Raw genomic sequence first — 27,864 nt, forward strand, 5'->3', positions numbered from 1 at the left:
AGTTTTGAGGACAAATTCTAAATTCCCCTTAAGGACTTTAAGCCTCTATCCAGCACATGAAACAATAAACTCATTAATTAGTATTACATTTACCATAATTTAATCCTAGAGATATTTTTCTTATGATCACAACCTGAACGCAGGACTTTTTGTTTTTGACAAACCGGTTCCACCCTCCTAAATATTTTAAAAAATATTTTTTCTTCACTCCCTGCTAAATACAAATTTGAACAGAGAGGTTTACTTATATTCAGAATTATTTCAATTAGATTCTTTGTTTATAATTCTTTCAGGACATTGCTGAAGTTGCAACCCATACCATATGCGTGTTGAAGAATGAGTCCTGCTTTTCAGCTGTGGTTGCTTGATTAAACTGTCATACAAACTACATTACAACGTGGGAAACTTAGGACAGGGATTATTTCAGCTCTCACTGCTATAAATGACAGTGGATCACTGGTGTCCCTGTGCACTGATAGCATAATGGTTTGGGACAGAAAGAGCTGCAAAATACATATAGAGTGCAGAGACTATACACCTCAGAGGATAACAATTAGTAGAATTTGGCCAGAAAAATCATTATTTATATATTTCCTAATGGACTTTGTAAAGGCAAAATAAGTAAGGCTGATGAGCTATTCCAGGGATGAATAAAAACTTTTAGATTTTATCTAGTTCGTTATTTATGGACAATAATTTTGCTCTCCATCTGAACAATTTTACTTCTTCTGATAACAGTCAGCTGATTTTATAATATATATTCATAAATCTTGTTTTCCAAGAGAGTTATCCTCCCCCTGAGAAATGACTGAAGAGGTTCATTCCATGATTCCATATCATGATTTGTAGATTTATGGCTTATACAACTTTATTACAGAAAAAAAGGCACTTTGGATTTTTGGGCTTGTGATCCATCAATGCAAGGCTTTTGACTTCTGCAGGTGGTCTTTAACACAGAAACATGTTTTGTTAATGCCAAGACATTGGGCTAGAGTAAGACAGTGTCAAAGAATATAGAGCTAGAGATCAAGCAGCTTTGTCTATGAAAAATTTTAATGTCCCCTGGGAACTGTATCAAACAACAGCAATGTAGCTCTGGTTCAGTGCACCAGCTGCAGGGTATGCACTGCTCTGATCAACACCAAGAGGGGAGCCAGTTGTCAAAATACAAGTTGAACACTGTTTACATACTTAATAGCAAATCCTAGATGTGAAAAACTACTAGTCGAGCGTATTTATCTCTCAATTTCAACGGGTCTTTGCATGGGGTAATTAACTCTCTAATGATACTTACTCCCTTGAAGGAACTGCAGAGGATGACACAAAGCAGTCCCAGACACACCAAGTAGTTTACAGAGAATTCATATAAATTGCCATTTGCCTTTCCCACCCCTGTACTCCCCACCTTGCCACCATTTGAAGACCTTCTGGGAAGGAAGCACAGGGAGCTGGGAAAGGGAGAAACATGATGGGGGGAAGAGGACATTCCCCATTCAGCCGTGGAAAGACACTAAATCAGCTCAATGCAGCTTGTGAACTACACCCTAATTTGGATATCTGTCCTACATCCAGCTGCCTCTTTTGCCTCTAAAGCTTTACTAATAAATCAGGTCTTAGGGGGAGCAAAACTGCTAGACACTCTCAAACCACTTGTGAAAGATTAGGGTGAGGAGATGTGGGCTGGCTTTTGATGAGCTATTTAACAAGTCCAAATATCCTTTAACATTAAGAGATCTGTGATTTCCTGCTCTTGCAGACAACAAGCACACCAAGAAAGAAAACACAACAAAACCACCAAGTGATTGTACACAAATTGGAGATAAGTAAGTGCCAGTCCTGGGCTCAGAGCTGCACCTCCATCAAGAAGGAGCTGTCTCTCAGCAGCTTGACAGGTCACACTTCGGGTAGTAAGGGATGAAATATTAAAAGTTTTAATTAAAGTACATCAACGACAGCTCAGCTGTCTTCACAGGGCACTCAGATACCAGCCCATCTGATGTAGCTTAGTCCGACTTAATTAAAGGGATCTCACAGCTGTATGGCAATCCTCAACTTGGAGGAGAAAAAAATCCCCTTCCTTGCCACCCCCATCTCAAACAAAACACAGCACAAAAAGCATAAGTACCAACTGAAATATGCAAGGTGAAATCCAAGTAAAATTGCAGCACAGATAAATACAACCCTAGACTATTGGTTTGTCTAAGTAGCATGGGAAAAAAAAAATCTATTTTTTACAGAAAAAGATAGGACAAAAATGTTATATGTAGTTTAGAATCCAGTGTCAATTTACATCTTAAGTTATTAATAACAATTGCAGAGCACTGTGATAATCTTACTTGAAGTGTTTTTGCAATCTAACCTCCTGAACATGGACATTGCCAGTTTGACTTACTTCAAGGTTAACTGACATCATCCATGGTCAGTGAAAAGAAGAATCTGTAAATTCCCTTGCTGGTGCCTTTGGAGAAGCTGCTAACATTATGGAGAAACAGAGGAAAACATGGAGCAGGAAAATTTTAAACAGAAAATTAGTTTCTGCATAGCTTAAACTGGATTTACATGAAGTACTGCCAGTAAGAGCAAAAAAAAGACAAACATTAAATGAAATGTGTGGAACTAAAAAAGAATGCTCTAGTTACCATATAGATGGTCTATACTGAATAGGGTTAGACTACAAGTCCCTATTAATATCAAGGAAAAAAATGTTTTAATAGGTAAGTTATTGTTCAATTTTCTCATGTCACTGATACATCTTTAAAAAGTACTCTGAATTGCTAAAAAACTCAGTTGAAAAAAACCTTATTTCTCCATCTGCACAGGATTTCCCTCTCTTTCACCACCTTTCAAATAAGCTATCTCAATAATTCACACATTATCAAAAAACCCCCCACACTAACCTTTCTGAAGATGGAATTGTTAGGGCAATGTCTCGTATGGTTTAGGTATGTAACTGACTGACATTTTCTGCATGAAAGTTCACAGAAGGGCACATTAAATTACACTGAGCAGATGCACTGTGCAATCATTTATGGACTACATGTTTTCTTAAAAAAGGAAAAAAAAAAAAAGAATTAGAAAACAGGGCAACATTACATACATACAACCCAAGGCACAGACAAATGCTGTTCAATTTATCCACTAAGGGGTAGATTGATTTGAATGTTTCACCGAAATGCAGAAAGAATGGAATTAAATTTATGACAAAATACTTCCTTTCTTGAGGATATATTCACTAAATCTTGAAGGCATATAGAGCTAACAAAAAATCCCTTAGGAATGCCTAAAGAAGAAATCTTCCTCCCTCAATTTCATTTAGCTTTTTCTGTTTGATGCATTTTCAGATGTTAATTCATGTTTGCTACCACCTAAATTTGGTTGGACCATGATTCCACCTACAATACTTAACTTACTGTGCCTATTTGAGACAGTGGCAGTATGTTCTCTGAAATCAGAAAATAAAAACACAACAAACACTGGATCCAGGCTCTCCCTCACCAATCGTGGGATAAAATAAAAGTTTCTAAAGGCTACCAAAAAATGAAATGATCTCATACTTTAACTTGTGTGGAGTGAAAGAAGCTTAGCTTTTTCTACCAGAAGCAGTGTAGATACTCTGCGACCCACACACACTTGCCTCATGTAAACTCACTACATGGGAAAGACATGGACTCATGTGAACCCCTAACTAAACAGGAGCACAAGTGCCACTGCCGGCTCGCTAGATCAAAGTGTGGGCTGTGAATTTGTACACATCAATCTACCTTTACTTTGAGAGAAATCCAGCCAACAATGAAACCTGAGAGCCAAAGGGATGTCATGGACTACAGTGCAAAAGTCCCTGGGGTGGAGGTAAGTAAGCAGGACAGTTGTGTCCTTAGAGCATCACAGCTAAAGTAGCCAGTCCCATGCTAACAAAGCCTTAATTCTTTCAGCTGATGAGCTGCTGTTCCCATACAGTGCTGTGCTGTGAGGAGGATATCTCAGCAGCCTTCCAGCTAGGTTCAAGCTAGCTGAAAGGAGGAACTTTGGTTTACAAGCCTCTGTGTGCTATAGATAAGATGTTACGCACTCTGCACCAAATTCAGTGTTAGGTTTGTCTGAAAATAATAGGTAAAGCCAATGAAAGAATTCAATTTTCTGAGAAATAGGGGAGCAAAAGCCTTTCTACCAGCTGAGAATGACCTTTTCACTTTCTATAGATAATGATATTATACCATGCAAGAAATTACTGCATGAAAACCAAGAACTTGGAAGACTAACTGAGCATCCAGAAACTGGTTAAGAGGCCAAACCAGTGCCTCCTGCATGATGGAAAAGCACCAGGCCATGGTCTTTTGACAGATTCACAGGCTTAAGGCAACAGGCACTATTACAGTAATCTCATCTGATCTATTATTTCACTAATAATTTTCTGTAACTATCTCCTATTTTCTTTCTGAGAACTACAATGGCTTTGAAACCATTTAAGAACTACATCAGAGAAGTAAAGATGGCAAAGATTGTTAATTAACACCCTGTAGTTTGCAGTGTCAAAAGCTTGATCAAGCAAAAGGGGTCCTCTGAGTTTCCTTTGATCAAAACTAGTGATGACTTTGCTTCCTAATTCTGGTTGTGAAACTGCACTCTAACAGGATCGTCTGGGGTCTGACTGTGTACCATTCAATAATCTACACCGCTGTAACTTCAGTTGACAGAGATTTGATTGTGAGCGGCATATTCTACGACTCTTAAACAAAACAACCCTCCAAAACAAAAGAAAAAAGAGAGAGGATAAATACATTGGCTTCTTTCACGTATAAGTTACTATTTAAGAAATTAACTTTTAAGTCTCAGATGTTCTCAGCTGTTCTTGATCTCGTTTGGGATGATCTTAGCTGCATGCCTACCTTTCAACCTTCTCCAGCAGGCTCTGCTGCATGAATAATTTTTATCGTTAGTTGTCGTTTCTTGTACCGCTGAGGAACTCGCTAGCATTAGTCTTCATAACTAACTGCTGGTTGTTCTCTCTGTTTCTGACAAATCTCCATCCTAGGGGTTAAAACAAAGTTTCCTTTGGCGTAGAAGGAGTGCTGGATGATCTTTCCTTGGCATTCACCATTAGCTCATCATAAACAAAAAATGTTAGTTTTACACATTGGGTTACATGATAACCTAGCTTGCCTCCACACATAAAGGATAAGATATGTGGAGAGAAAAATGACGGGTGGATGAACCCCAGGCCATCACAGCGAGCCATCAGCCATGATGTCCAGGAGTGCCACCCACCAGATGGGTCGATGGGAGAAGCTCTGTGGATCACCCCGCACATTTAAGGGGTTACTGCCTGCAGGGGTGTGGGACTCCTTATGGGATTCCGGGAAGACCATCTTGGGATTGTACTAGGCATATTACGGGATGCTTAGAGAAAGGACCAGAGAGGGAGGATCCAGGTGGACTGGGGAGCAGCTCTGCTAAAACAGCAGGAAAACGGAGTAAAAGAGAACAGCAGCACGCAAGCAGGCTGCCCACTGTACTTGTCTGACCATGCCTTGTGTTTGCTGACCGCAGTCTGTCCTGTCTTCTCAGTAAACTCCATTTCTAACTATTCTTCCCGGTGAGAAGCTCTACTCTGTGCGTATGTGTGTGTATGGTGGTCTGAGTGCCAACAACCGGAGTTGGACCCTGGGTCCTGGGGTGCCTATTGGCAGCACCTGCTCCACCTGGCTCCTGGTTAGATGTGGGGACACAGACCTGAGGCAGCTTTGCTTCTGTCAGGCTGCTGCATTGAGAAGGTCCCTAACGCTACAAGTAGGAACCAAAAAGTGACAGTCAGCCCCCAGCGGATGGTAGAAATTGTGCAGCATGGCGATCAGTGCCGATAGATATACCAGGGTATATCAGCTTCCCTTGTCTGGGAACAGTTTGCTCATATGTCAATAAGTCTGTTACTTAAGGTTTCAGTGAATGATGTTTAAACACATTTTCTGTAGGCATATGCTGGTATATTGAGCTAACTCATTATCTAAAGATGATTTACATAGAAACATGAAGATCTTCATCTGCCAAAAGTTGAGCACATTAGCACCAATTCAATATGTTTATAACTCTAACATATGAATCCAAAGAATACTTTATATCCAAAGAAATGCGAATGAAGAGAGATCTACAGGATCCATGTCTCCAACATTGCTTTACAAGCCCATTGAAAGCAACCAACCATTTGCTGGACAGCTGCTGGAGGTAAGGTGAGGTTTCCCCCCCCCCCTAAAAAAAATTTGTTGTTGCACCATCCTGAAATGTGTACACCAGCACACTCACACAGAGGTTAGATACAATAAGTTTATATTTTCATGAGCTCTACCCTCTCATTCGATGAGCATGATCTAAAAATAAATACGGAATACATTTTAAAATTTGTACCAGCTCATCATCTTCTACTTACTGAGCCCAGTGTACTGAAGTGCCATGAGTAAATATTTGCAAGACAAACAGCAAGCTTGCAGGAGAAAGGACAGAAAAAAAAAGCTCCAAACACATGGTATTTGGCAAAAAAAGAGTAGATTTTGAAGGGGTGGGGAGGGATCTGAAAAAGAAGCAAATCTTATTGTCCAGTCAGCATTTGAGATTTTAAAACTATCAATCTATGTTTCATCTATGAATTACTAGAAATGATCTGCCCTTTTAAATAAGCCTCCAGACTTGACACACATCCTTTATAATTTCATTTCTACAGCACTTGTATCTTCAAATCGCTGTAAAAATAATTAATCTTTACAAGATAGCTCTGTGATAAGAGAAATTATGATTTCTATGCTAGATGTGGAAATTCTGTCATTACATCATACATAAACTGAGAGGATGTAGGTAAAGGTAGGTGTTAGGTCTAAGACTTGAAGAGTACGATACTGGCACTAGAATCTTCACTTGCCAAATTACTAATTCAAAAATTAAATCACAGGTCATATTAGATCACCAGACTGCATATTTATGCCGCAAACAACCTGATTGTAGTTTTAATAGGCTTTGTAGCCATAATTCTGTTAGATCTTCAAATGTATGGGTACCAGTCCTCCCAGAAAAAAATTGCTATCTACACCAGATTCATGCAGCATGGCCAACAGGATAGAATTTACAATGTCTTATTTTATATATTTAAATTAGAACGGATGGATCACAACTTGAAAATTCCTTTTTTTTCCCTCCACTGATCATAAAATGAGTTTAGGTTGACTTGACCCAATACAAACACCTATATTTGGTCAAATTAATTCTACTCCAGTGCTTATGGAGTTTTGCTTGTTTGTTGAGATTTGGGGTTGTTTTGGTTTGGCTTTGTGGGGTTTTTAAGAGGACTTTAATATTTCTATTTTACTGAAAAGAGCCATAGAGGGGAGAATGATCCAAAAGATGAAATACCTTCCTGGGATTTGAGGCTTAACTTTTAGTCTACACTCTACCAAAAAATTATTGCATGACCTCAGAAAAGCTATCTAATCTGTCTGTGAAGTAGGGGTATTAGGTCTTCCCTACTTTGTAATGGCACTAGGTAACTAAATACATCAATGCTTGTGGCACATTCAGATATTACTCTAAAGGTTGTTGTATAGATATACCAATAGACGGGCAATTTTGTAGCTTCAGGGAGACACTCCTTTATCAATTATTTCTGATATTTTTATGAAAGTGTTTATGCACAGGGTGAATTACATTTTTCTTACTTATACATAATCCCACATATATGAAACATTAAATTTATATTTATATAAGCAGAGTTTAAATGTATACATTGCAGAAAGGTTTTTGCTTCTCAGCAGTCAGCCATCAAATCAATTTCTGATGATCTTCATTCAGTACTGTATTTTAATCAGTGTTAGATAAATAAGGGTCCCACTATTTTGAATTAAAGCTCCAGATTAAAATGAGCAATGACTGCGTAATTTCTTACTAGTTAATCACTAGTAATTATTATTTGCAGATAAGTTCAGAGTACATCTTTGAGCACTCGTGCACTCACATTTTCTAAAATAAATAATAATCCTTTTTAATAATTATCACACATCCTAGTTCTTTCAGGAGATCGATTACAAAGCATCAAACAACTGATTTTCAATCCAGCAAATATATGAGTACTCTTCCCTGAATGTGAAAGGGAAAAATAGGTGGAAGGTTGCCTCTTTTACCAAGGATTAAATATAAGCTTTACCAAATGCCTTGTCCAACCTTCGTACCCTTCTAGATTCCAGCAAACTGACTCCGCCACAACAGTTTCTCTTTGCACCTTCTCCCCTTTCAGCACCCCTGTACTGCTGGTCTAACAACCAGCCATACCTCTCTGCCACTAACCCGTCACTTTATCTGTTTCTTTTTCCCTTCACAATTCTGCAGACACCTTTAACTTTATTACTGACTTCTTTGATGTAAAGATTCTGGTTCCTTTGCTTTAAAATTTATAAGAATACCTAAGATTTGGAGATTTCTGCAATGACAATATTTATACATAAACTCTGCCTTGAAAATGAATGTAAGTAATTAAAACCAAAGAAACAGAAACAGCAGAAAATGGATGAAACTCCCTGAGGACACTGAGACAATTTTCTCTTTTTCCCTATACTACCTACTAGGGCCTGAATGGCACACCAGCCTGAGGAAGACTGTCGCAGCAGGCAGGAGTCATGTCTGAAGACCCCAGAGGCCAAGTCAGGGGGAAGGAATATGAGCAATTACCCGAATCTTCTAGCCATAAACCCCAAGCCCTACAACAGAGACCCCTGCAACAAGAAATGCAGCACTAGCACAAGTGGAGTGGGGGAACTGCCTTATTCCTACAGCCTGCCAGAGGGTTTTGTGATGGAGCGCCCAGCCCCAGAGTGGAGGTGGAAGATCAGAAGAGTGAGGAAGAGATGCGCGGCCATGGGGTGTGCTGGATGTGACCCCTGTGTGCTATAGCTGCTGTGTCTGAAACGAGCCCAGTGCGGTGCTGTGTTACCAAAGCAGTGCGCTTTTGGCAGCCTGAGGCATTAACAAATTCACAAGTTGGGCTACCGGAAGGCAAGAGGATATGTCAAAAATGATTGCTAGTTGAAGAAAAAAGCAAGCAATTCCAGCTAAAAATGATAGCTAGTTCAAGGAAAAAACAAGCAGTTCCGGGTGAGATATTTTTATTTTCTTCTGATTTTGAGGTTTTTAAGTACATTTGGATCACATTTCAAATCTTTCCTCTTTCTATGATGACTAAAAAATTGTTCTCGGTCAGACAAAAGCAGCATAACTGAAATCTTCTGTAACTATTCAACTGCAGGCATTTGGACTTCAAAAAACTACCATGTAAGATCATTCCTCACTGCCTTGGCTACCAGCTGGTGAAAAGTAGACAACAGGAGTATTTGTTTCTACACTGATCATTTTTGCTGCCTCTCTTTTTTGCTTTGTTGTAACAGCCGCTGTGGACATAGCTATTTTTTTCTTTTTCCACCTCCTTTATTTAAAGATTTCCTCAAGGCTTCCCCCATGCCCCTGCTATGCAAACGCTCACACAGAGCTCACCAGCAGGGCTGCCACCAGCAGCAAAGCAAGCAAGCTCTCCTTTTACAGCCGACTAGCTTTAGTCATATCAGCCAGGTGCCATCCCTTCGAACCCAGCAAAACTCTGCTTCTCAGTTTCTGGGGGAATGTCAACAGTGTAGTGGTTTTTTCTGGGTTTTGGCTTTGGTTTTTTTTCTGTGAGAGGGGTTTGTGCTAGCTGGAGGGGAGACGAGCAGGGGAATTCACACGTGATTTGAAACCTCTGTATTTCTTGCCTCAGTAAATAAGATAAACCAAGCTTTCTCAACATGTGTATGTGCCTGGCTATATGTTATTTTGCATACTAAGTCCAGGTTTGGTAGAAGGGAATCACAAAGACTGATAATGCAGCATTTTGTGAATGGTAAAACCTTCATTAAGCCCACACGAGGGAATAAAAAACAAACGCAAAAACCCGCTAGCTAATGCTTGAGTAACAAATGCCACCAAGTACCCATTTTCTTAGCAGCTCTTTTCAGCTGAACTAAAGTGAAATGTTCTTTACAACTGTAATCCTCAGGAAACACACCCACCAAGTCTTCTGATTTACCGCTATTTATCCACTGGCAGAGTCATTATCAACTGGCTAAATTACAGCCTGCAGCAGATGCTGTCTAAATACTGAAAAAAAATTCTAAGTTAGTGATGAACCTCAAGTGCTTCAAAAAATTACTCAAAGGAGCTATTGCAATAAATGGTAGATATTATAGGAATTCTGGTCCATCACATGATTTAAGTTTAATAGTGTTATTTCTGTCACTGTTGTGTCAAGCGTCAACCTGACAGTTGTTTAACAAGGGAAATAGGAAAAGAGTTATCTGGCTTATGTTTTGCTGTATCTTATTTTACAACTTTATGCATAAGTGTATGTGTGCTGTCTGCTTGGTGATGTTGAAGCTCTGTGTTTTATTCTGATAATACATGTGGAAGATAGTGGGAAAACTAAAGACCAAAAGTTTGTAAAACAGTTTGATTAAAAATATTTATGTTAAGATACTAAATAACACTCTTGGAGTATAACAAATACTTTAAAGCCTCTTTTGTCTTTTTTTCTTCCTTTTTTTTTACTCTTGGCCAGAGTCCTCTGATGAAAGTTTTGGAACAAATCAGAATCTGCTCAGGAAGTCTGCCTAGAAGCACTAAATTTCTGTAAGATTCAGCTATACTTCATAGCAGGTAAGTTATCAAAGCAACCAGAGCAGTGTTACATCTCCTACTCCCCAACAGCAAGAATGAAGTGACAGAGGTAAATATATACTTGAAGGAGAATTATTTTTAAGAAGGGCAAAGGCCCAAAAGCTGCAAATCTAAGTTTAAGTAGGGTAAAGTACCTCTGTCTTATCCTTATTTTTAATCAGAAAAGTGCAAGCAAATTAAAAAGATAAGATCTTGGTGCAATTCTTAATGTAGGTTCATAATTTATCAATATATGAAATGCAAAAATAAGGTACCAAGATTTTGTTGAAGCATGCAATTAAAGTGCCTGAGAGAGCCATTTTCAATTTCAAGTGGTATGAACATATCAAAATCAGCTCTTGCAGTTACTTTCCTTCCTACTCTTTTCAAAACATTACATATTATGTTTTTTTCTGCTTTCTAGAGTAGCAAAAATCCTGGTTTCTCTTTTATTTAAATGTTATTCAATTACTAACCCAATGAATCAAGGTACAAATACAGTGTGTCCCTCTTCTTTCTCTTTAAAGAATAGAATTTGCATTTGATTTGCAGAGGATAGGGAAGCGTCCCCAGGATAATTTAGAATTCATGGTTGATTACTAATTTTAAAGATAATTTTCCTTTTTTAAAATTTTTAAATTATAGGTAACACATCTGACTCAATGTCTGTTGTTTCAAAATGCTCCTTAGTAAACAGAAGTGTACAGTTTGCTCCTGTACGTGCTTCATTTCCAGATTGTCTCCTCTTTATCCCACTCCCCCAGGCTTCAGAATACCCATCTCCATGACAACACTCGATAAGGTTGGTGGGTGGTGTTATCACAGCAGGCTTCCCCACAGAAGGTCTCAGCCATATGGATTATTTATGAACTTGCATGACAGCACCAGACCCACTGAAATATTCCTTGAGCAAGTTTTCTTGTCTCTGAAAGCCAGTGATTCAAAGCAGGGCATCCTCACTGTAGTTAGCGCCCAGGAGTAGAGAGTGGAGGAAAAGTACCATGAAGGTGGTCACTCATCCATCCCCAAAGCTGCCTTGCTGCTGCCTGCAAGTTTCTCTTACCCCAAATGAACACCTAATGACATACGCCATAAATCATAAGTGTTATATATACCAATCAGTGAAATTGGAAACTTGCGGCTTCTGACAAGAATAATAACGTTTCAGTTATACCATGACTAAGTAGCTGATACAACTGATACTGTTGGGAGTTGCTGCTGCAGATGCACTGCAGTAGTTCTGTCTCTGTTAGTTCTGGGAAAAAACTAGCAGTTTGGCTTTGACCCTATATTTTCTTCACCTGATTTTTTTTGTACTAAAAGTATATTTTTATACTTTTTTTATACTTTATACTGATTTTTTTATACTAAAACTTGAATATATTTTTTAGCTAAGGTTGTTGCATTTACACTGTATTCATGCAAATAGCACGTACCCATTTTTTTTAAAGGATCACTATAATAGCAGCCTATTTCTTTAAAATAATAGAGTGCTTTGGTTTAACACATTTTTTGAGCAAAAGATATACAGCTATAAGGGCCTGTCATATGCAACCCCTTCATCCAATCATTTTTACAAATTTATCAAGCTCCATCTTAGAGCGAGACAGATTTTCCCTAGGAAAGAAAAAAATTGTTTTAGTCCTCAAATAGGCATTTGTGTAGTTTTTTAATATAGCCAATACTCAGGATGTAATGGCTGTGATTTATCTTCCTAGCTACCTGTATATTTATAATGTATACATATGAACCTTAATTGGTCACGATAGGCTTCCTTTATGATCAATAAGAAGTAGGAAATGTTGAGGCACAATTTGTCAGATCCATTATTAAAATTTGCTCAAAGACTATATTAATTGTACTTTAAGCACCATAAACACTAGCAAGAATTCACAGGGTAGTTCAGCCAGCTTTTTGGAGAGGAGCAGTTCAGATGCTGTAAGAAGGGTTTCAGATCAGCCAGTGAAGATATCACCTCTATCCCACTCTTCCTCCTTCCTCACATGCAATGGATCCCTAATTAAGGTAAAATGCTCCAGATTAGAAGAGCTCTATCCTTTACAACACTGAAGCTCGCTCAACTCATTTGGAGAGAACTTGGTTGGTGCAGTTATGATAATCAATTGGAGGAGACAGTAAGAAACAATGTCTGGTCTTGAGACAGAAGGGAAAATTGAAAAATAAGGAGAATTCAGAGAAGAAGGAAGCCAAAATCACAGAATGTAGGAACCACATTAAAAATACTACCTTGACAGAAGCTTTGTCATTCGTCTTCCTTGGATACAAATTTGTAGCTGCAGACTGGGAGAGAATACTGAGATATTTAAAATATTGCTGAAGAGACTTGGCCAAGTTCACATCATTTTCCAGATCGTAATTTCTTTCATTATCTGCATTTTGTCCCAAAGTCCTGCACAACAAAAGCAAGGAAAAGCAAGTTACCAGCCTGTACAACATACAAAGCACCCAACTAAAAAGGCACTGCAAACCACTGAAGTTAGTTCCATACATAACAAAAAAGTCACTCAAAAGCTTAGCAACCACAAAAGTATAGAAAATTCAATGTTTCAGCAAAAGCAGTCAAAAAATCTCACACTATTAACAATTTATTGCATGAATCAAAGTTAATGATCCAACAGTAAATCAAATAAAATGCCTACATCAAGGCAAAGCCATATTCGAAAGAAAAGAAAATGCTTGTAAAAAGAAAATATGCATGATTAAATCGCACCCCAAAGAAATATGAGATAGTTCTAAGATTTAAAAAAATTGCTGGATGGTGATGAGTTTCAAAATCAATTTGGCCCTGCACCAATTTACAAAATGCAGTGAGACTACTGGATGTGCAGAAATAACTGAGCAAGTCAGCCTCAGCAAAAGACTTGAAAAGGGAATAATGAGACGGAACAAGTATCTCTTCTGATCTTCTCATGTGCCTGGGATTCACAGAATAGCAGTGTTTCCTGACTGGTTTAGACAGATCTTGGTGACGTTTGCAAAGAAAAGCTAAAAATGCGATTAAACAACAGCAATGCAGAGGTGTTTATATGGGACTCAGAGCGCTGTGGGCAATGAATCTGAATTATTACTGGCTCTCCTCATCTATCTCGGCAAGTGTCAATGATGATGATAATTTAAATGTCAACACCAGTAGCTATTTCATTCCTTGTGCAAGAAAGCAGAGACAGGGTTCCCAGTCTGCTTCCTTCCCTATGAGTGACACATTCTTTTGAGGGAAATCACCTTTTTGGTGTCACCGTTTCCTACCCACAGGCCCACACACTTGTTCAGTGAAGAACAATTCCAGGTGGAAGAGCTTTCCAGCTCAGGGAGATGAGGCATCATTTGGCTTTCAACATCTCTGTGCCCCTGTAAGCAAGATTTTATTCTACTAGCCCACGTCATGGTGCTTATGTAGGAGCACAGCTGGGGAGAGTACCATTATGGCATTTTCTGAATCTTGGGTTTAATTACTTTATGCACAAAGTAACAGACGTCCTTCCATGCTCACAGTTGTATCAAATGCATGTCCCGACTAATTTAATACCAATAAATGTAATTAATAATCTAATTTACTGTGGTGGCATTGCAACCAATAGTGCTCACAGTGTTGCTCACTTTGAAGTACCAGAAAAACCCTCCACCTCTCCCCAGGGTAAAACAACCAGCTGCCCATCAGGCACACAAACTCTAGGAAAACAAAGGTTTTACTGCACAGAGCACTATAGCGATCTTCATGTCATTCACCACAAGTCTTGCTTCCTCCTCATGCTGTTTGTAATTTTTCTCTTATTCCAGAGCTGTAAATTCTGCCTTATGATGGAGGGTGGATATCCAGGTAATATTATCCACCTCCTTTTCCACCTAAAGCCAGACTAAAACGGTTCTGCAGTTTTAGAAAGAGCTGGGCAGTAGGCTTTCTGCTTCAATAGAGATGAACTAATCCAAAGAGGCTCTCATCATAGAAGGTATCCTAGTTTCAAACACTCATCTTTCATTCATCAATTAATTCCAACACCTATCTTCTCCGTTCTTTGCTAACTTTGAAAAGAAAGGGAAAATGCAAGTACTAGACCAAATTCTGCCCCAAGGATTTCTACTGGAGCTAATGGGAACCGAATGCACAGATAAAAGACAGTATTTACGTTAGCTTTTCAAGCCATTATTTACAGTATATAATCCCTCATACTGGTGGTAGAAGCAAAATCTGGGGTCTAAGATTTCTCATTTTTCTTATGGAGACAGTAATTGCACTCAAATTGTGTGTAAATTTCACATTAGATGTAGTATTTTATGCTATAAACTTTTAAACAATTAAAACGTAGAAGTCTGACAAAGCATTACAACTTCAATAAATCCTACACATACACTGAAAGATTTTTAAAAATTTTTGTAGTTCACCAGTATATCACTGTTGTTCACCCTGTTAACACAGAAAGTAAAATACATTTAATGAGCTATTATTGCAACTGAATTAAAATATTTCTTGCAAATTTGACAAAGTGATGGAAAATGGATGAAAGACAAATATATAAAAGCACCTGGTGAGTAGGAGAAATGACTGTCAGCTGAGTTCTTGTTGTGCACTCATTTGGAAGTATTTTCAGTTTTAATTTGTTCTGAAAAAGGACTTTGCATACAATGAACTTTAGGGTATAAAGCCAATAACATATATAATTATTTATCCATAGAAATAATAATGTATTTCCTACAAAAACCAGCGTTTTAGAAGCTTTTGTGTGGAAATCTCAGTCACTACACCTCAGATACTTCTAGAATGTTCTCAATTAATAGATACCACACTTTTTAGAATAAAGTTTCTTCCTTTTAAATGCTGTGAGAATCTTATTACTGACTTAATGATGGTTTTATTATAGAAATAATGCTATACCCCATTTCTTATATTGAAGTTTGCTGGAAACGTTTGTGGTTTTGCCTAATTGCACCAATGAACGCAACTGACATTTATTCCCTTTGTGCAGAATGGACTTTCTTCCTTTATCTTGGATCCTCTTTCAAGAGTGGGTTTTTTTGAAATTTAATAAGGGCCCAGGAAATACCACGTACACTCCAGTTAGCCACCAAAGAAAGAACTTTCATCTTGAAATCAAGCTCCCAGTTTCAGCATTTTTTTTAAGATGAAATCCATGTCTTCTGTTTCATCAGATTTCATACGCACTAATTCAGCCTAAGTCAATTTACCTTTCAAGTGTCTGAGTCTATTTTCTTGCTCTCACTAGCTCTGTGGGGATTAATGACTCATTAGTATGACTTCATATTGTCTTATTACACACTTTACCCTTAACAAAAGGTCTTCCTGCCATAATGTTTCTTTGATAATTAGATACCTACACTAAGTTGCTTTTTTAATTATTTAATTATTATCTGATAAGATTTTAGCTAGTGCATTGAGCATACTGAGCATATAGCAAACTTGATCAGAATCTGCAAGACACCGGAGAAAAAGTTCCTACTGTTCTCTGACCTACAGAATATATTGTAAATGGACAACCAGAAAAATCAATTAAGGCTTTAAACTGTTGGCACATAAGATAATGCTTTCAGAAGCACAGCTTGGTAACTTCAGAAAATCTATCCACAATAGGAACCGTTATAAGTGGAACGCATTTGAAATTCTGATGTTCCTAAAGTGTCAATACACAAAATGGGTTATTTTTTTTAATGTACAGTTCTGGATAAAAATGCAAAACAGCTCAAACCTGATCACAACAGGAACTCCTAAAAGTGATCATCTGTTCTCAGTCTAAAAATTAAATTATTTCTTATATCTTCTTAGACATTTTATTTTTCTATAACTGTGAATCTGGAACACTGCAGAATACAGTCTTGATCTCATGGAAATCTGGCCTATTTTATCATACTCTCATGAATAAAAGTTTTAGACACATTCATTCTAAAAAAAAAAAAAAAAAAAAAAAAGCCTCCAGAAGATATTTCAAATCATTTCTGATACCATGTACAGAGAGTAATCCATACAGTAATGGCATTTTGTGTATCTAAGCAGTGAAAACATGTTTATGGATTCAACCACATGTTGTTATCACCTTTATGATAATCTATAGATCAGTACCTTCTTTAGAAGTTAAGTTTCTACCTTACTGCACTCCTGAAATGTATGGTGCTGTGATTTTAAGGAATGCTTTTGAATCAGCAAATATGTTAAATACAGGGTCAAATTCTATGAATTAATTCAAAACATACTGAGGCAAACACAGCTGAAGCCACTGGGCAGTATCAATTACACAGCATTTTTATTTCCATAAAAGAGCAATCTAGAAAAGAATTGGTTCTGCAGCATATGCAAACTACATACTGCAGTACATGAAGATCTAAAGTCCAACAGTCAACATCTTGCCCATCAAGGCTAAAAGCTCAAGCTTTGTCCCACTATGAAGAAAGTTTTCTAACAAAGAGCACTTTCTTTCAATTTCACTAATTTTGAGATTGCATTTCTTAAAATTATGTAGGAGGAAGCAAAATTTACCATTTATAACATTCCTAAAATTTTATGCATTTTAAACTTTCCTTCTGGGGTTTGTGTGGTTGGGTTGCACTTAAAAACCTGTAGGACAGAATAGACCAGGTAAAAGAGTACATTTATGTGTGTATCTGTATATGAAGATGATATAATTGCAGGTCCTACATCCATATGACACTACAGAATTATAGATGTTGCGTCTCTTGCCACCAATAACTGCTAAGTCATCCCTCAATATCTTTCAAGCCATGAGGAAAATGGCTTCTATAATGCAAAGAATAGATAAAAATATCCCACTATAGTTTTCTGTCATGGGAACTTGCATGAATCTCTCCTTCCTGGACAAATTTTGCAACTAAAGCCGAGAATCTATGGACTTAGAATCAATTACATCTTTGTTTTGGAGGAATACGAATTTGAAAATATAATTAGTTGCTCAGAATGTCATTCAATACTTCTTTTTGTTTCTTTTTGCTGGCTTATTCCAGAATAAAATATCTCCTGTGGATGAGCTACTATATAACTCTGCTTTTTTAAGCCAGTCATAAGTAGAGTTGGCCAAACTGACACTTGACACTGCATAAACTGAATAAAAGACCTGATGTTTTGAATTCTGACACCTAAATTAACAAAAGAAGGCATATTATCTGAACTTGATGATAATCAGAACAGGGTTGGGTGTTTTCATTCATTCTGTCTGCTGTTTTTCTACTGGTGTTTTCAGTGCTGTCGTACGACTGGTTTCCCTTTATCATATAGATAGTGGGTTTGGTGATGTGTTTAATTCAGCTTCAATGCCAATCTATTTCTCATCATTTGCAAACCCTCCCAAAAACCTACCAGGCAAAAAAACCATTGAAGACTTACCTTCCTGTATCAGATCCTTCAGATGCAAATATATCAGGGCGTCTGTTGTGGATTTTGTGAATGGTTGAGAGTTCCTGACCAATAACTTGCTGTGTATAATCATCTCGCCAGGTAAAACCTAATAAATAATGAAAAAAAAACCAAACAACCAAACAAACAACAACAAAAAAAAGAAAACCCACTATTTAATAACTTCAAAGTTTGGCAAAAGTGTGTCCTAGATAAGCAATATTTTTAAGAAAGAAAAAAGAAGCTCTGTTTAATTGGAACCATAGAGTGAAATACAGATTCTTCTCTTCTGTATGAAATTTTGTTAATCAAACTTCCCTTACAATGGAAGGAAGACAGTAGATGATGTGAGGAGATTTTGAAATACTTTTCTCTTAGCAGAATTTCAGGTAGTTACAAATTAGCATTAATGGAGAAAAAAGGGTTACTTTGGACAGCTATGGAAAAGAGTTACCTCACCAGCTGGTATCTATTGAAAGGTTGCTCCACTTCTTCCCCATTCACAACACACTGTCCTTTCTCTGTTTTCTCCATGAAACTACACTTTTAGAACATTAAGGAGCTAGTACTGCAGTGGAAGTATTTTGAGTTTTAGTATAACACATGTGGAGGTCAATTTATGTTATCTTTATGCTTAAATGTTGTGACAAAGAACTTTACAACAAGAGGGAAGTGCAACTATGAAGGCAAATTCCAGTGATTGCTCATTAATTACATGCACTGCCAATCTGATGGTAATTATACTTGAAATAATGATATAACTCCAAACATAACTGTTACCCGATTTCTAGATTTTAGATGTTATGGTAACACTTTAGTTCATAGAACTTGCCCATGTAATTATCTAATAACTAAATATCACATAATTAAAGAGAATTTCTTCTTTTACGCCATGTGCAGTAAAACACCACAAACCCCTCAAATTAATATTGATAAAAGTTCCAGATATGGTTATCCTGCTAATATATTCCTGTAAGAAACCACCTAAAGAAAAATCCTCTCTAGCACCAGATGGAAGGGGATGTATCTAGTTAGAATCAGTCTCGGGAGGGGGATGTCCGGTTCAGCCCCTATTTCATACACACGTTACAAACTTCATCGCCATTTGTAGTCAGCATCAGATTTGTTGGTATAGGCAGTCTCTTATGATGCAGCTAAAACATCATCAGTCCCAGCAGAACCCAAAACTTCACTGCCTCACTCCTTGGATGAGGGCTTTATCCAGTGGACTATTAAAAAAAGGGGATGCATTCTTCAGATTTTTCCACCGTATTGAGGTGGATTTCATGGTCTGTTTACTTAAGCCCAGAATTAAAAAAGAAGTCTAAATAGGAGATCTGCCCATTCTGCCAAAGCAGACAGTTCTGAGCATGCAGAAGTAAAAATTACTTTATCAAATTTTCAGCCTAAGAAGGAGATACTTAGAGAAGTTGGGTATAAGATTAGACAGTCCTAGGAAGTATTCAAACTGTGCTGTTGTCTGGGATTTAGACAAGTTTTAGGAAATAAAGTCCCCATTTGGGCAAGATTTAGGTGGACTGCATCCCAAACTTTGTTGTTGTTGTTGTTAATGAAAATAATTATTATTATTATTTATTAATAATATAATTATTATATATTATATTATATTAATAATATAATTATATTTTTATATATAATATATATTATATAATATTATTATTATTAATAAACAACAATCTAGAACCAATGTAAGTATGCATGAAGGCTTTAAGAAACAAAAAAGCTCTCTGACACTTCTCTGACATTCTGCTTTTGCTCCTTCTTGCTCCTTTTCTTAAATAAAAATGTTACTCAAATTTATTGAGGAAACACTTCACCTGAAATCATGTTAGATGTTAATGGCTACAGTAAATGACTCCAGACCCTTGGGAGGGGGAAGAATCTCTATCTAATCTATTTTTAGTTCTGATTCATCCTTTTCAAATGCAAATCTCACCTTTTCAAATGTGCCGTGTAAGTAGATGGATTCAACTAATTTCACAAATCTCAATCTAAGGCTGCTCAGAGCATGTTTTTATGTGAATACCAAAAAATGAGTCACCATGCACCTATGATTATTTTGGTGAAGTGTTATTAAAATGATTTTTACATGAAAGTTTTTATGTATGTATATGTATGTTTGAGTTTACTTCTCTGTTGCCTAGCACTACACATTTCTGTTTGTTTTATAAATTCATGCAGGAGAAAAAACTAAGATAACATTCAGTTTAGAAGACTGTGCAACAAAAAAAGTTCAGCTAAAATACATATATATTAAAATCACTAGCATAGCCATAAAACTACTAATTTGTGAACTATGTGTCCGAAGTCACTACAGTTTCACTTTGTAACTCTAAGCCAATACTAGCCCTACTAAAGGCTAAAGAATACAAAATAAATAACATAAACTTTGAAGAAAAATACACAGAATTACTCTGAAGAGTTTTGTTCAAATTAAAGCAAGAAGAGTTTATCTGTAGTACCTCCGTACAGACAGGAAATTCATCTCTCTCAATCCTGAGCATTATATATGGCTGCAGACAGAGGGGTCAATAGTCAGTTATGTTTTTATGCCTCCACAAAACAATGTTTTTGGTAAAAGAGCATGAGAAACCATTGCAATCCCAGTTCTCTCTGGTCATGATAATGGTGTATCTTTTGTTAAGTTCAGTATATTTTCTTTCTCCTGCAGCACTATTTTAACATTTTCTCCTAATGCATTTCAAGCCAGTACATGTATAACATCCTTAATACTGCAAAAGAATACAAGTGTGGCATTAAAGGAGAGCAAATAGATGAAAGAAAAACAGAATACTTGTTATAGAGCTTAAGAAACTAGAGTTAAGGGAATATGCCTTCTCAACTGTATCTCCTAGCACTTCTAACTCACATAAGACTTAGAACAAGACATGGATGAAAAATGCAAATCTTAACTAATTCAAAAATCCCCTCATCAATAAGTTCATATTGCTGTTTCTTATGCAACCACCTCAGGAACTGCAACGTGTCTAAAGCTAACCTTATGCCAATCATTTTCCAGCATTGTTTCAGTTTCAAAAAAAGCTCTCCCACACGCTGAGCTCAATACAACAGCACATTCAAGAACCATAATGCCACGCTGACAGCTGCAATCAAAATTAAGGTTGAGAAGGAGCATATGACGCCGTATGGCGATTTCCTGTTCCCTTTGTCTCTGCCGTCACACCTCGCGCCAGCTCCTGCCTCACCACCCAATTATTACGATTTATCTCCACTGGCTGAGCAGGATCACAGCGGTGCTCTTGTACACATATTACTTCCATGTCACTAACGGGGAACGGTACGGGGGGGACGCCCAAGCCCTGATTAACCATCCCCCCTGCTGCAGGTCTGCCCAGGACCTGCGTCTCCCAACTGTGAATTCCCACAGACGGACAATGCCACTGAAAGAGAGGAGGAGTCCAGCAGACACTGGAGTGACGCAAATACTATGACAACAACAGCAGCAGCAGATATAAAATTGCTCTCAGTTGAAGAGCATTGACAGTAGTAAGACCCTATGAAAAACAGGCACTGGTACAAATTTTCCCCACAAAAAGTAGCACTTTTCACTGGTGTCAGAGCCCAAGGTTTAATTCTTTTTTTATATTTTAATTGAAACTCCATAACTTAAATGTATGCAAAAAGGGAATGCTAGCGTAAAGAGTGAAGACAAGATATTAACACCTTTAGTAAACCCAACCTGCACATCAAAACCAATGGAGGTGCTCCAGATACAACATAGTCTTTCCTTATTATCATCAGGTATCTCCCTGGATCTCTTCTTTCCACAGCACAACTTATTATTACTACCCACAACTACAAAAAGAATAATGAAATTATTATTGTCTAGGTCCACATTATGTTCAACACTTGGCAATGACTAATGTCAACAGAGCGTATATGTCTAAGAATTATTTTATTAACTGAAATAAAATCAAAAGCAAGCAGTGTAAATAGTGAAGAAAACATTTTTCACAGATTCACACTGGTGAAGATAATACTAACTTGTCTCCAAATTTAAAGTCAAAACTGTTTTCACATTTATCATACAATTTCACTTTTAACCTGCTTAATTTGCTTGCTGCTATACCAATTACCCAGAATTATTGAAAAATAATCAAAATTCAAATATGTATTTCCTTCTCTTGGCTGTTCAATTTTTCTAAGTAATGGCATTCTTTCCTGTGGTTTTGATTCTGTTTTTCACCTTAGAGAAACTTGATGCCTCTCCAAATATACCTGACCACATCTTCAATGCATGTAAATTATATTAGCAACTGTTGAAAACATTCATCTGCTACTTCTCTGTCTCAACTTATTCTAGTTCAGAATTATTCATACAAATAACCTTCACTGCCTCTGAAGGCCTAAGCAAGAAACACAACAGCTTTTTAACCTTGCAGAGGAGTTCTGGTGTAAATCAGTAGAGCCCAATTTAAAGAAACAGCTCTCGCCACCCCAAGATTTGGCCGGGTAAGCCTTCCTGCTTGTACTGCCGACCCTTTTCCCGACTAGCCTGGCGGAGGCTGCACAGGGCTCTGCAGGCAAGTCCAGCGAAACCTGTGCCTGACAGGATAACACTGTGAGACTCCTCCAGCTCTTGGGCCAATCGAAATCCAAAATGATTAGTTCTGCATCAATATATTAGCAGCAAAATTTTTTTAGGTACCAAGTCCGTTCAAAGCAACAGGAGATTATTATATATTGGCAGAAACCTGTATACTAAAACTTGATTCTTCTCTGTCAGGAAAATCCCTGTATAAAGGCCAAAAAACCTCAGCAGAACATGTTACTATTTTTGAGTTGTGACATTATTTTTTTCCCCGGTTTTTGGTAATGTTATCCGTTTTGTCCCTACATGGTGAATAATAAAATAGGTTTTTCTCTGAGCTACTTTCAACTGCTACTTCATTTCAGCCAGGAAACTCTCAGTTGCAGAGCTCAGAGACTTTCATCCCCCATGCCATGTGTTGCAAATTGTTAATGCCTACTTTAGCTGTCAGAACGTCTGCAGAATTGGGAATGATTGGCTTTCTTCCCTATTTTCACAACAGATAGGTCAACATATAGCCATGCCTTTCTGCAGGCTGCCTTTCCACATTCTCCAGAGGAGCTGCACTTGTTCTCGTCTCAGACCTCCATTTTCAGAGCTCAAGGACATATTCAATAATGTTCACAAATTTCAGTACCGACTAAGTCAAAATTGCAGCTTTAATGCTGAGGTTGCCATGTGTATAACAAAATTCCTTCAATTGCTATATTTTCTACCTGAGAATGCAGCCAAATTATAAAACCCTGATGTTTCCTCTTACAATAAAAGAAAACTAGAACTTGTTCAGAAAGCAATTTTGCAGTAAAACTCACAATGGCAGATAATGTTAAAAGCAGTAAGAGATAAGTTAAACCCATCTCTTAAACCACAACCCTTTAATTCCCCTGTATCTTTGGCTTGGAATATTCCTTTGTTCTGAAAATTGTGACTAAAGATGGTTTCTAGAAAATTGGAAGAAAATCTGCCAAGACGGTTTTGCACTACACTTCCATGAAAGCTTACTCCAGTTAGATTGGTTTGCTCTGGTCAAACATTGCATTGTCTTCTAGATGAAAAGAAAATCTGGTACAGACTGTCTTTGAAGAAATGGCTGGGAGTTATAAGCAGTCATCACCACTCTTGTTCAACCCATTTCAGCAGGAACTGTGGTCATCCTCTCCTGGAAGTCTTCAGGAGCTTTTGTTGTTTCCTCCCCTTTTCCACTGCATTCCCTGGCAGCAGTGTCAAGTACCAGATCTGCATCAGCAAATTTGTTGCCCTCTTTTGGAGCTTCTAGTGGGTTCTTTATAATACGCAAGAATTTCAGTCGCTGCATTCAGCAGCGATTCATTCACACTCACATGCAAAGAGCTTCCATTTGAATGAACAGATGAAAGGGCTGCCTAAGGATTACGGTTTCAAATTTTCATATATTGTTTTATTATACATAAAAGTGATAATCTCCATAGAATTAAATTACCAGCGTGATCTTCTTACAGCCCTGATTTTAATTTACTCTAAGTAACTATCCCAGAAGGTGGAGGGAAGGCTTTTCTCTTCAGTTTTTGGAATTTCTGTTATTTGAAAAAGCCAAATGAGTGCTTCATTTGCCAAGGAGATTACAAAATGCTCTCACAGGAATCAGTGTGCAATGTTTCCTTACCTCTGTTTCAGCTCTTGTAGACAGCTACAAATAATTGGTTTACATGAAAAGAAAGTTTCTATGCGTTACATAAGATTTTTCTGCCACTGGAACTGAGAGTAATGAAAGAATAATATGATACTGCAAAATATATCATCTAACTTGCAACTAGAATAGGCTACTTTCCAAAGACTAAAACAGAATGGATACACGAAAAATACTTCCCAAATGCTTGACATAAATCCCATGCTATTCACCATGTCATATAATCCTTTTCACAAATTGGTGACCCTCAACCTGAAAGCAGATGGTTCTGTTCACAGCAACACTTTTCAGGAAGGAAGATATGCAAAAGTGGGCTTCTTGCGTGGTTTCAACTTTATATTAATGTTCAACGTTAATTTAATTCATGGTCCCTTACCCTTACGTCTTTAACTTGACTGGCTCTCTGTGGTGTGTAGGCTGTGACATATTTATAAAAAACCAATCAAATCTAATATATGGTGAGCAAAGGTGCATCTTCTATTCCTCCATTTCCTTCTGACCTTGAACTATGCGCAGACATTTCCTCAGTGCTGTCAGCCCAAGGAGTTTTCATGAACATGAGGAAATATTCACATGCACCCAAAATAGCGATACTAAAATAAAGATGAGACTGTTTTGCTTGTTTCACCGAGCTTTGAACCCACCTGTGTTAGCTGACAATCACATCAAAGTGCATGTGACTATTCCAGATTTAACCCCAAAAGCCTGACGTTAGTTCTACACTGCAAAACAGCTCTCTCTACTACATTAATGTTCTGCAATCTCTTTTTAGAATAAGTAGTGGTGGTCTTCCATTTTCTGTCAAAATATCTTTCATTTTTTCTGTTCCCTTCTCCTTCCTTTTCTATCTTATTATTTGTTTCTGAGGTGTCTTACACTACTCTAAACTTTCATTCATTCATCTCATACTGCAGAATCTCTTTAATATGCAGAAATTGGCTGTAATGCTAGACTGTACAATGCTAAGAATGGACATATTGTCCAAATAGTAGTTAACAATGCATATAAAATCAGCAGGTCTTCCTTCTCATTTTATTTTATCCATTTCATTTGATGCTAACAGTAGGATGACAGCCTTATTGTCATGAAAAATATAGTTCCTGGGAAAGGACTTTTGAAGTGTCTTCAGTCTGGGAATTAAAACATCACCTGTAAAAATGTAGAATTGGTCAGAAATGTCCTGGCACTTAAATAAGTATAGAAAACTAAGTGGATATACAGGTTACACATATTCTAGCAAATTCTTCTCAGTTCTACAGTTCTTCGTGTATTTTTAAATGCCTACAAGCAGAACTGTTCTTTCCACTTTGCATAGTGGTTCTCACCCCCATTTTATGTAACTTCTGAAGTCTCACTGATGTTTGTGAGAAATCAATTTTTGGCTGCCAGAGGAGTGCTTTCAATTGCACATGCAAAGTCAATATACAGGAGTGCCAAACCGGGCAGCACGGCAAAGGTTGCAGATGCGAATGCACCTCCACTTTGTGTTCTGAACGTAAGTCTTTAAGACCAAGGTACAGACCACTATATCAGCACTGTGGAGGGAACGTATGAGTCAGACCAAAGGCTTCTGCAGGATATTCACAGTGTATCACACGGGGAAATCCAACACACTTGAAACTTTTTCTCTAGCAAGGGCCATTGGTCTCCTGTTCACCTTGCTCTGTCCTGCATCAAGACCAATGCAAACTAAAGCAGAAAAAAGGTTTGTGTTGGGTTTTTTTATTTTATTTTAAATGAGAGGCAGAAAGTCTATATATAGTTTGTGTGGAACCATATCCTCCATTTTCCACTTTTAAGCCACTTCTCTTGGGCTGTAAATTCCTCCAGGAAGAGGCCATTTATTGCATGCGTTTGTACAGTCTCTTTCTACAGCAATAAAACCAATAATTGTTATTGTTGCTATTATTATTAATAAAAACACAGCAGTTGCAGAAGCTAGGGTTCCCTTAGGAACCTTGTAAAGAACTTGGTGGCTGAAAGCCAGGAGTTTTCCAGGGAAGTACATTAGCCAAGTCAGTTCGCCTGAAGAAAAGACGAACAATCTGCAGGTCATGTTGCTCCCCCAAAAAGCTGATTAGTGCTCCTCAGGTTTCATTTTAAATTCACCCCGTGTACAGAAAATACACACTGTGAATTTGTTCAACACTGAAAGGTAGCGTAGCGTTTTCAGCTGGAGGAATATTTGAATTATATTTTTTTCTATTCCCCTGTGCACCTAAACTTTTCGGGTCTTGAACTTCCAACAAGTGCAACAGAGAATGCAATACACTTTACTGTACATTGCATGACAGATATTTTTTCATTTAAGCATTTTTAGTCTTTGCACCTCAGGGCTCTGATTTACAAGCAAATTACAATTAACAAATTACTGTACCACATGTCAGCTAAGGTACGGTGTCTGCCCATGTATTTAGCTGGTGACCATGGGTAAAAATGAGGTTATTTGACTTATTTTAGCCAACAATGTAAAGGATTTAGTGAGAGAAGCTCTGACTGACATGATTTCCTACCTGGTGTTCATTTTCCCTCCCTTGTTTCACAGAGTTAATACCTCAGTGAGCTTTAATAACATTTTTGGACAATTCATGTAATGCTGATTCACAGATTCAGATTGATGCTTTGTCAGCTGCACGCACTCAGATTTCTAGTTCTTTCTAGCTTCTTTACTGCCTTCTGAGGTTGATCTCTCTGAATATTTAAAATATGCCATGCTATGAGCTGTGATTCAATTTTATCACAATGTATCACGATACTACTAAACCCAAGATTTTTTTATTATTTTTTTTTTTTAATCTCTGAATGAGTTTTGAGCAAGACTATTGATGAATTAAAATTTTTACAGTGGAAGAACTGGAATAATCAGATATGAACTGAAAGTCCCTTAAATTTGAGTCTTTGTGAACACAGTTCCAGCTGATGTCCATTCATCACTTCATTCAAAAAGCTCCTTCATTTTTTTGCTCATAATCACCAAGAGATGTTAGGTTTAAATGTCATTTACTGAAAACTCTGACATTAACAAAATGCCTCAAAACATGTCATGATGACATAACACTGAAAGAAAACATACAGAGGGAATATAAAATTCCTATCCTTCTTGGGAGCAATTTTACCTTTACACGTTCTATGCTCAGCTAAAATCTTAATATTCTGAAATAGCTCCCCTAGCTTCATGCCACCAAGGTCCAATATAAACTGCGCAGACCTGCTGCACCCACTGTGCTCAATATGAACCAGAGAGAACTTCCTCTGGGCAAAGACCACGGTTTGAGACGTAGCCACAGGGGAGTTAGCACCGGGATGGGGGGACCGAAAGCACGTCCGCCTTCTTTCGAATCTGCCCTTCAACTTGTAATGCGACAAAAACCCTGGGATTCACTTCTCTATCTGCAAGATGGATATAATAAAACACAATTTCAGGGGTTAAAGCTGTACTGCATTTTGTGAGGCATTCAAATATTTCAGAACTGGGCTGGCATAAACTAGAAACAGTGACAGAATCCACCAGGACCTACTGCAATGAGCCACTAA

At 37.6% G+C, this 27,864-nt stretch overlaps 1 protein-coding gene across 1 annotated transcript in view; it reads right to left on the reverse strand.

Moving 5' to 3' along the window:
- The window catches only part of PTPRN2 (protein tyrosine phosphatase receptor type N2), a 662,435-nt gene that overhangs the window by 410,127 nt on the left and 224,444 nt on the right, over positions 1–27,864 (reverse strand). Inside the window, 2 exon segments of the mRNA XM_075022535.1 lie at positions 12,964–13,126; positions 18,083–18,200. Of these exon segments, the coding sequence (XP_074878636.1) occupies positions 12,964–13,126; positions 18,083–18,200 (281 nt within the window).

This window comes from Buteo buteo, chromosome 2, assembly GCF_964188355.1.
Source record: "Buteo buteo chromosome 2, bButBut1.hap1.1, whole genome shotgun sequence".
Lineage (NCBI taxonomy): Eukaryota > Metazoa > Chordata > Aves > Accipitriformes > Accipitridae > Buteo > Buteo buteo.